Source organism: Carcharhinus amblyrhynchos, chromosome 16, assembly GCF_965287045.1.
Source record: "Carcharhinus amblyrhynchos chromosome 16, sCarAmb.v2.hapA, whole genome shotgun sequence".
Classification (NCBI taxonomy): domain Eukaryota; kingdom Metazoa; phylum Chordata; class Chondrichthyes; order Carcharhiniformes; family Carcharhinidae; genus Carcharhinus; species Carcharhinus amblyrhynchos.
This window is the reverse complement of record NC_137339.1, coordinates 35,217,348-35,227,597: the sequence shown is the minus strand read 5'-3', so window position 1 is coordinate 35,227,597 and position 10,250 is coordinate 35,217,348. Positions and strand designations below refer to the sequence as shown.

The window sequence follows — 10,250 nt, the reverse complement described above, 5'->3', positions numbered from 1 at the left end:
TTGTTCCATCCGCTAATTGGCCTAAAAAACTGAGTGAGACATGAGACAATCAGAGGCATTTTAAACTAATATGATCACAACCTGTACAAGGAAAATGAAGGAAGTAGAGAAACACAGATAAAACATGCAAATAACATTAAAATAGAAACAATAAATTCTGTAATTGTATAAAAACAGAAAAACTAAAGGCAACTGGCATAAAGCAAAGTTTATAAAACACTTATTTTGATTTAATCCATACTCTTTTAAGCTAATGGTTTTTATATTGTCTCTCATTCTGATTACTATATTGCTCAGCACTTAATAACTGTAGACTCATCAGAGTCATTACAGCAAAGAAGGAGGCTGTTCAGCCCATCGGGTCCATGTTGATTCCCCACAGAACAATCCAGTCAGTCCTGTTTGATCCCTGCAACCCTGAAAGTTTCTTTCCTTGAAGTGCCCAACCAATTTCCTCTTGAAATCATTGACCGCTTCTGTTTTCAGCACTCTCATGGGCAGTAAGCTCCAAGATGTTATCATTCACTATGTAAAACAATTTTTCCATTCATTCCCCCTGCATCTCTTGCCCAAAATATTAAATTTGTCTCCACTTAGTCCTTATATCATCAGCTGATATGATGATCCTTCTCTATCTTACCTAAGTCTGTCATAATCTTGCACACCTCTAGCCACCCTCCCTTCAATCTCCTTTGCTCCAAGAAAAACAATCCCAGCCTTTCTAAAGTAGCCTTATAGCTAAAGCCCCATCCCTGGAACTATTCTAATAAATCTGTTCTGGCCCTCTCAAGGAGTTTCACATCTCTCTTAACTGTTGTGACCAGAACTAGATGCAATACTGGGGCCTAACCAAAGCTTTTAAAAGGCTCCTTCTTTTTCTACTCAATGCCATTATTTATGAAGCTCAAGTTCCCACATGCTTCGCTAACCACTCTCTCAACCTGTCCTGTTATCTCCAATAGTCAATGCACGTGCACCTCCAGGCTCCTATGTTCCTGCACACTCTTTAGAATTATGCATTAAAATTGCCTTTTCCTATCCTTTCTGCCAAAATGCATCACCTCACACTTCTCAGTATTAAGTTCTATTTGCTGCATGTCTGCCCATTCTGGTGGCTTATCTATGTCTTGCTGCAGCTAATTCATATCATCCTCACTGTCACTCCAAGTTTGGAATCATTAGCAAACTTTGACATTTTGGTCAGAATTTGAAGACTGAAATCATTTTTTGTAGCAAAAATTCAATAGTCCTAGCACTAAAACTTGGGGAACACCAGTGTCTACTACCCCCCCATCCTGAACAACAACCATCTACCACAACTCGCTTTTTTCTGTCCTTAAGCCAATATTTTTACTCATTTGGACACCAACTCTCTCTTTTTATAAGCCTCAATTTTGTCAATTTGCCTTTTATTTTGTACCTTTTCAAACACTTTCTTAAAATCCATCCACTATATTCCCTTCATCAACTTGCTCTGTTACTTCACCAGAAAGATTAGTCAAACAGGATCTGCCTTTTACAAATCCATGTTGGCCCGCCTTAACTAAGTCAAACCTTTCCAAGTGTCTGTTGATTTATTTTTTACTGATTAAATCTTTACCATCATTGATGTTAAACTGACTGCCCTGTCATTGTTAGGAATGTCCTCACACCTTTTCTTGAATATGGACGTCACATTTGCTACCTTCCAATCCTTGGGCACTGCCTCCATATCTGAGGAAGGTTGAAAGATTATATGACAAGACCTCCTGATATTTCTACCCCACTTCCTTTGGCAACTTGGGATGCAGGCCACCCAGACCAGGTAACTAATCCGCTCTGAACACAGCCAGCCTTTCTAATAATCCCTCCCTTTCAATTTTCACACTATCCATTGCCTCCACTATCTCTGCTTCTACTGATATTTTGTCAGATTCCTCATAGAATCTCTACAGTGCAGTAGGAGGCCATTCAGCCCATCGACCCTGCACCAACTCTCTGCCAAAACATCCCACCTAGGCCCTATCTTTGTAATTCCAAGTATTTACCCTGCTAATCCCACTAAACTGCACATGTTGGAACAATTTAGCATGACCAGTCCACCTAATCTGCACATCTTTGGACTGTGGGAGGAAACTAGAGCACCAGGAAGAAACCCATGCAGACATGGGGAGAAGGTGCAAACTCCACACAGACATTCACCCAAGGCTGGAATTGAACCTGGTCTCTGGAATGTGAGGCAGCAGTGCAGACCTCTGTGCCACCATGCTACCTTATGCATTTATGATACAAGCCCCACATCTATGTGGCTGACTCTTAACTGCCCGCAGCTGCCTAGTAAGCCATTCTAGGTAACTAAGGATGGGCAGTAAATGCCAGCCTTCTCAATAATGCCCACATGCTTAGATTTAGTCTTTTTAAGTTGTTTTTTCCTTCTAAACACTAATGATTTTAACTCTGTACAAGTTGGCTATCTACCTTATCTATGCCCCTCATTATTTTATAGTCTTCTATAAGATCACCCAAGCCCAAGTACGGTGTTCATTTTGAATGGATTAAAATCAGGCCTAATAAGTCAGCTTACAAAACTTTGAAAGCATGTGTTACTTTTTTTTGTTTTATTTATGGGACATGGGCTAGCATTTGTTGCCTAATTGCCCTCGAATTGAATGGACATTTCAGAGGGCAATGCAGAGTCAACCACATTATTCTGGACCTGGAGTCACATGCAGGCCAGAACAGGTAAGGATGGCAAATTTGCTTCCCTGATGGATATCAGTGAACCAGATCAGTTTTTATAACAATTGACTAAGTTCCATTCATGGACTTTTAATTCCAGATTTCTATTGAGTTCAAATTTCGCCATCTGTCATGATGAGATTCAAACCCCAGTCCTCAGAGCATTACCCTGGGTCTCTCCCACCCCACCAATCTTCCCAAGAAACATTGCTAGCACTTCTTCAGTAATAAATTGCCCATAGCTAGTTTCTGGTGCCCAAAATTCCAACTTGCACTGCTCTCACATTTACAACACATTGACTGATGGTGTGCAGGCATATAAAGCATTTAAGAGACAATGCTACCAGCTCTTAGATAATTAATAGAAATACTGAATGCAGTTCTGGTCACCCTATTATAGAAAGGATATTATAAACTAGAAAGAGTGCAGAAAAGATTTACTAGGATGCCACCGGGACTTGATGGTTTGAGTTATAAGAAGATGTTGGAAAGACTGGAACTTTTTTCCCTGGAGCATTAGAGGCTTGGAGTGATCTTATAGAGGACTATAAAATAATGAGGGGCATAGATAAGGTAGATAGCCAACATCTTTTCCCAAAAGTGGAGAGTCTAAAATTAGAGGGCATAGGTTTAAAGTGAGAGGGGAGAGATGCAAAAGGGTCCAGAGGGGCATTTTTTTCACTCAGAAGGTGGTGAATGTCTAGAACAAGCTGCCAGAGACAGTAGTAGAGGCGGATACAATTTTGTCTCTTAAAAAGCACTTAGACAGTTACATGGGTAAGATGGGTATAGAGGGATATGAGCCAAATGCAGGCACAGTGGCATGGACAAGTTGGGCTAAAGGGCCTGTTTCCATGCTGGAAACCTCTATGAATCTAAATGCTGGGAGTACACAACAGAACTACTAGTATCTGTGAAAAGACAAGTTAATATTTTGAGGGGCATTTTAACCTCACCTGCCAGGGGAGAAGAAAATTGGATTGAGTCAAATGTTGATTTTACTCCATATCCAATTTTACTTCGCACCGACTTCAATGGAGTGCAAGATTAGCATTCAGTCTGATCCCACGAGATTTCCGCCCTGTAAGTTAAATTAAGTTACCCTCGAGTCTAGAAACTTTAACAAGCAAAGTGTTAATCTTCATTTAGTCTCAACATTTTCTGTTCTTATAATAGGATTATCTATAATTACCTGGTTATACAAGATCATCCTGTTTCTGTCGGAGCACAAATTTTGTACCTTGCATACTTCTTGCTCGTGAGCGCCCATGACTTATTAATCGAGTGCACTGCTTATTTTGTTGCTACCTCCAAGTAGTTCATTATTGTCAATGAGCAAAGCCAAGAGGTCTTTTTCCCGTAAGCTTCCGTGTAAAGCTCAGTGCTGGCTTTCTGATGCTAAGTTTTGCTAAAGAATAAACTCAATCCACAAAAAGAACATATTTTGTCTGAAAAGTGTGTCAAATTATTTTAATGCACGAGTTCTCATTTTGAAATATAGGTTGTATGTGTTCAATACTATGCATCATAATTCAAAGGTTTGTGATTATTGTATTCGAGTTAGGAACACTGTTCACAGATTAAAAGTCTGATATTTTCTATTTAAGTATTAGAATGCTCTTGATGGCTGGGGTGAATATTTTTGTGCACAGATAATTACAGATTTTGTCAAGCTGATACTTTGACAAATGCCTTGCTTATTGAAAATGAGGCCTCCCACATCTGATAAATTAACTGATATCCTCTACAATACTTTAACATAATCAACTTCATGAGATTTTGTTTGTAACCCTTCATTTGTATTAGTCAACTGGTAGCCTGACATAAAAGGCAGCAAGGTGGCAAAGTGGTTAGCATTGTTGCCTCACAGCACCAGGGACCTGAGTTCGATTCCCAGCTTGGGTCACTGCCTGTTTGGAATCTGCATGTTCTCCACAGGTGTACGTGGGTTTCCTCCCACAGTCCACAAGACGTGCTGGTTAGGTGCATTGACTATGCTAAAAAATTCTCGCTCAGTGTACCCAAACAGGCACCGAGTGTGGTGACTAGGGGATTTTCACAGTAACTTCATTGCAATGTTGATGTAAACCTACTTGTGACACTAATAAATAAACTTTAAACATTTCTAAAAGTTATTTGGATATCTGTTTCCAATATCAACACACCAATAGTAAAAACAATTGAGTACAATGTGCCAAGGCACAAAATTTCAGTGAAAGAAAATCTATTTAAAATATTGTGGTATCTGTGAGATCTCGAAGAGGGAAGGAAAACAGCAAAAGTCACGATATAATCTTCTTCTGCTTTCTCCACTTTCACAGTCATTTCTCTGACAGAAGTAAAGACATGTATAGCAAAGATGTTTTGTTACTAGTTCCTTACTCGTAATAATGGCAATGGGAGGGTGATGTGGTTTATTGTAGGTATCAAATCTTTATTTATTAATCAGCGTTGGTGACTTAAATATTTTCAAGGTGTCTATCATGCAGACTGTATTGGCATATGTATGGTGTATCAACATTCTGGGGATTACTACTGAACTAACTAGACCAGCCATATAAAGGGTGGGTCAGGGCAGAGAATTCTGCAGAGAATAACTCACTTCCTAACTCTCCAAATCCTGTCCACTGTCTACAAGGCATAAAAGTGTCCTGGAATATTCTCCATTTGCCTGGATGAGTGCACTTTCAACAACACTCAAGAAGCTTAACACCAGCCAGGACAAAGCAGCCTGCTTGATTGACATCCCATCCACTCCCTCCACCCACCAATGCACAGTGGCAGGCATGTGTACTTGCAAGATGCAAGGCTCCATTGACATCTCTTTCCAAACCCGATATCATCTACAAGGACAAAAACAACAGAGTCATGGGAACACCATCACCTGCAAGTTTTCCTCCAAGCCACATGCCATCCTGACTTGGAAATATATCACCATTCCTTTAACGTCACTAGGTCAAAATCCTAGAACTCCATTCCTAACAGCACTGTGGGTGTATCTAAACCCGACTTCAGTGGTTCACGTAGGCAGCTCAATGCCACCTTCTTAAGAGCAATTAGGAATGGGCAATAAAAGTGCTGTACAAGGTAGTGAAGCCTATGCCCAATGAAATAATAAAAATGTTGTGTTGAAAATTGTACATTTACATGACACTATTCGCACCTTCAGGACACTCCAAAGTGCCTTAGAACCAAGAAAGTACAATAAGAAAGGCATTTGTCACCATGTCACAATGTGGGAGAACATGTGGGCAGTTTAAAGTGCAGAATAAAGGACTTGAATTGGAGCACCAATACAACACTGCAGGACAGTGTTATTACACTCTCAAGTCATGGTCTTATTTCACTATAATATTCTGCTGTAGTACAGGGTAAAATCGCCAGTCCCAGATGGCCAGAGGCTGTGACTGGTGGTGATTTAACGTGAAGATCACCACACCTCAGGTGAGGGGCATGGCTGAAAAGACCTCAGCCAGTTGAGGAATTAAATTGAACCTGCGCTGTTGGCATTACTCTGCATCACTAACCAGATGTCCAGTCAACTGAGCTATACCGACCCCTGTACAATAAAGAAAAATGCTGCATTGTCAAATGCAAAGCCCCAGGTACATAGGCACACTGCACATTTGGAGGAGTTTGATTAGTATAATGGTACTTTGCATTAAAAAAATGGTAATTCACCAACCCACTACTCTGCTAAGTGGAAGGACAATGAGTTAGTGCACTAATACACTGTATGAGCACCCAGTGTTATGAATAATAGGGATCACATTATATTGGAGCCAGCCATCAGTGCTCTGGTACACTGATGAAAGGGTGCCAACACTGCAGTGTAGAGCAAGTCACTGCATTAGTACAGGACAGAATATCATGGGATAGAGCACTGACACTCTGAATTGTAAAAGTAATAGGGCAGTATGAGTACGCTACAGAATGACATTATAGAGGGTAACTGTGCTGAAAAATTATGCTGCAAAATAAGAGAACATGTGGTAATGCACTGCACTGAGGAGTGTATAGAGGGTTGCACTGACATACTAGACTGCAGAATCTAGCCCTGTGATCTACTGTTCTCCCAGCAGCTATCCAAAAGACACACCAGCGGGAGAAAAGGCACTTTCCCCAACCTAGGAAGCATCAGAAGACAATTCCGGTTGCATTGCTCTGATCTTCCTCCACTTCATTAGTTCAGGGAAAGTGGAGGCCTGAGAACATGGGGACATAATAGAAAAACACATGGGTCACTTTAAGCATAAGGTCTTAAATATAAGCCAAAAAAGACATATATATTTGTAAATAAAGGCAGCGAGGCAAGATATTTGTTTTTGCACTAAAACTGATTTTAATTTGATTTTAAAAGAGAAAAATAAATACAATATTGCTCATTTGATAAAAATAATTTCTGCTATTTCTTTGACCCACAATCAAAGTTGATTTAAAATTGTAGCATTCCTTTTCCTGGTTATCGTACAACGAAATCTTTAACAAGTCACCTGGTCCCTCCTGTGAAGTCCTGTTCGCTTTAATAACTTAGTTAACTTTGCATAGCCATAATAATCGACACATTTACAGCCTCTTCTCCAATCCATCCCAGATGACCTACTTTAACCGAGTTTTTAAACCAAACGTGGTTGGGAAAAGGGATGCTGCAGCTTTTTTTTAAGTCAACAAATCAACATATATTCCTAAATTGTAAATAGCTACCTTTTTTTTGCCCCCAAACTTTGTACCCAATTCGAGTGCTGGAGTGGACAGAATAAAATGTTCTCCAACAGCACTTGTGTTGCTGAGTCACCGCGAGTGACGCAATTCAAATGAAAACATTATCAGCACTGATTTTTCGAACTGCTGAAGACCACTTAGACAAACCACGTCCGAAATATCTAGTTCATTAAAAAAAATAGAAACCAAGAGGGGACAGTATAAAATGTGGAAGAGAGAACCTTTTGTTAACAGCAGTCTCGACCCCCTTCTTGGAAACAGGCGGCGCCATTGGAAAAGTTTTACAAAACGGCAGTTCAAGCACTTTTTTTCTGTGTGTCAAAATAATACTTTTTAAAAAAATATTCAAAGATCTACAGTAATGCTTCTGTATAGGAGCAGGAACCCTCCCCAACCTATGCATACATAAAGAAATAGAATATCTCTGGAGGGGTGAGGGAACGAGAGAGAGAACAAGCCCCCCCAGACATTTAGAAAACAGTTTCTGTCATCTGACAATTACAAATGAATCTCACACTTGGCAAGTTACACCGCTGTTGCATCATGTGTTTCTACTGAACAGTCAACAGTTAAGCACGGCATCATTTTATATACATTAATATATATATATAAAACCCCACAACTCTGGTGTCAAGAAGCATCACTCATCCCTCTCCCTGCAGTTAAGTTAACGCAGAGTAAAGGTCATCTAAACGATTTATATTTATATATATATTTATATAAAACCTCGGTTACTGCAATGTGCTGTAAACACTGAGAGAATCCTCTATATACAAAGAGTCCTGTTGATCGCCTCCTTTTTGTTTTATTTTAAACAAGAGTCACGATATTTTTTTTAATAAAAGATGTGTATAAATATTGGGAGCTGGCCGGTGCAGTGAGTGTCAGCAGTTGTTGGATGCCGTGAGCAGGGTGTGCTCGGGCAGTTGTTTGAATAAGTTTCTCAGGGTGGCCAGCTCCCGGCTCAGTTGCTCCACTCGCTTCTGCAGCCGCTCGTTCTCGGCGCTGAGTTCCAGCACTTTGTGCTGAGTCTCCACATTCCTCAGCTTGGCCTTGTCCCGGCTCTTCCTCACCGCGATGTTGTTCCTCTCCCTCCGCAGGCGGTACTCGTCGCTGTGTTTGTCCACCAGCTTCTTGCTCTTGCTCTTGCCGCCGCTGCCGCCGCCGGGGGCCGGGCGGCCGGAGTCGCCCGAGTTGGGGGTGGCCGGCGGGGTGGTGGAGGAGGACAGCGAGGAGGCGGTGGACAGGTTGCTGTTGCTGCCGCTGGCCACGCACTGGTACTGCAGCAGCGGCCTCACGTACGAGGAGGAGGAGGAGGTGGTGGTGGAGGCGGAGGAGGAGGGTGCCGCCGGCATGCAGTCCTCCTCCCGGGACTCCTGCTTCACCCGCTTGCCGTCCGGGCTCTGCTCGAACACGGGCTCCAGCCGGGTCTCCAGGAACTGCGGGGTGCAGCTCAGGATGTTGCCCTGGTGCCTGCCAGCCGCCGCCGAGCTCCGCATCATGGACAAGTAGTAGTCGGGCAGCGATTTCTTCTTGTACTCCTCCGACAGCATGATATCCGCCAGGAGGTCGCTGCTGCCGCCGCCGCTGCTCAGCTCAAAGTTGCCCCCTGCTGCCGAGGCGCTGGCCGGGTCGATGTACGGGCTGAAGTCGATGGCGCTCTCGTTGTCCCCGATGCCCAGATCGGTCATGGAGCGGTCGCGGTGCAGCTTGTTCAGAGCGCAGTCCTGCTCGTAGAAGTTGGCCACTTCCATCAAATTAGTGTAGGTCTGAGCCGCCGGGTAGCATGGCGAGTCGCAACGCGAGTCCCAGCTGGTCAGACTTTGCATGAAAGCCGTGGTGGCGACAGACGGAAGAAGGGGCTACCAACCCTTCGCGAAAAGAAACAAAAAAAAATAAAAAGGCTTGAATGGGGGTGAAAAAATAAGCACTGGAAGAAAGGCTCTCAGCCGCAGCTCCTCTCAGGTGACAGTGTGTGTCAGAGCACAAGCTGGACTTTGCACACTGTAGAATGAGCTGAGATGCAGTGTGCCTTTGCTGTGCTGGCCTGAGGTTTAAAACTGCTACAAACTCACAGCCACTTCTTATATTTATAACCACACAGCTCCTGTCATTGACGTCAGCTGGCACCCTGCCACCCCGACCAACTTTTTCTCTCTCTCTCTCTCTCTCACTTACTCCCTCTCTGCCAGATCCAGAAGATGTGGCGCCGTCCTTTAAAACATAATTATTATTCCTGATATCTGCCCAGTATTTTTCCCCGCCTACCCCCACCTTTTTCTCCAAATCCAACTCATTAGGGAGGAGTGTGGACCTACTCTTTATCTACTCTAGAAACCGACTGTCAGTTTGCAGATAGGAGTAGTTGTAAGATTGTTGTTTTTCAAGTATGTTATGTTCCGGGGTTTAGCCGTGCTTGGAATCTGAGTCCTTACGTGGGGAGCTGTCGCAGTAACGTGCATGTTTTGTTTCAGAAACGAAACTTTAATCTTAAAAAAAAACTGCCGCCGTTCTGTCAAATTTGCACGATCACAAGATACGAGAGGTCACTATAACGCTTTGCTCTGCTCCCTCTTCTAATGCACGAAGAACAACTTGTCTCTGTGTAGCCCCTTTTAACAAGGTTAAATATTTTCACAGATAGGAACGTTGTCAGAGAAAGGTTGACAGGTCTCAAAGGACGAGTGAGAGGTCCGAGGAGGTGATTTTATAACTTAGGGTCGAAGTAATTGAAAATAAAGCCACCAGTGATGAAGGAAGTGGAAAATACACTCACAAGAGGCCAGACTTGGTGCAAGGTGCAGGTGGGG

At 42.6% G+C, this 10,250-nt stretch overlaps 1 protein-coding gene across 1 annotated transcript; it reads right to left on the bottom strand.

The window, feature by feature from the left end:
* Nucleotides 1-7,036: 7,036 nt before the first annotated feature.
* Nucleotides 7,037-9,821, bottom strand: LOC145353953 (CCAAT/enhancer-binding protein beta-like). Its single transcript, XM_080204977.1, has one exon. The coding sequence runs from the start codon at nt 9,267-9,269 to the stop codon at nt 8,325-8,327; it is 945 nt and encodes a 314-aa protein (XP_080061103.1). The 5' UTR covers nt 9,270-9,821; the 3' UTR covers nt 7,037-8,324.
* Between the last annotated feature and the right edge of the window lie 429 nt (nt 9,822-10,250).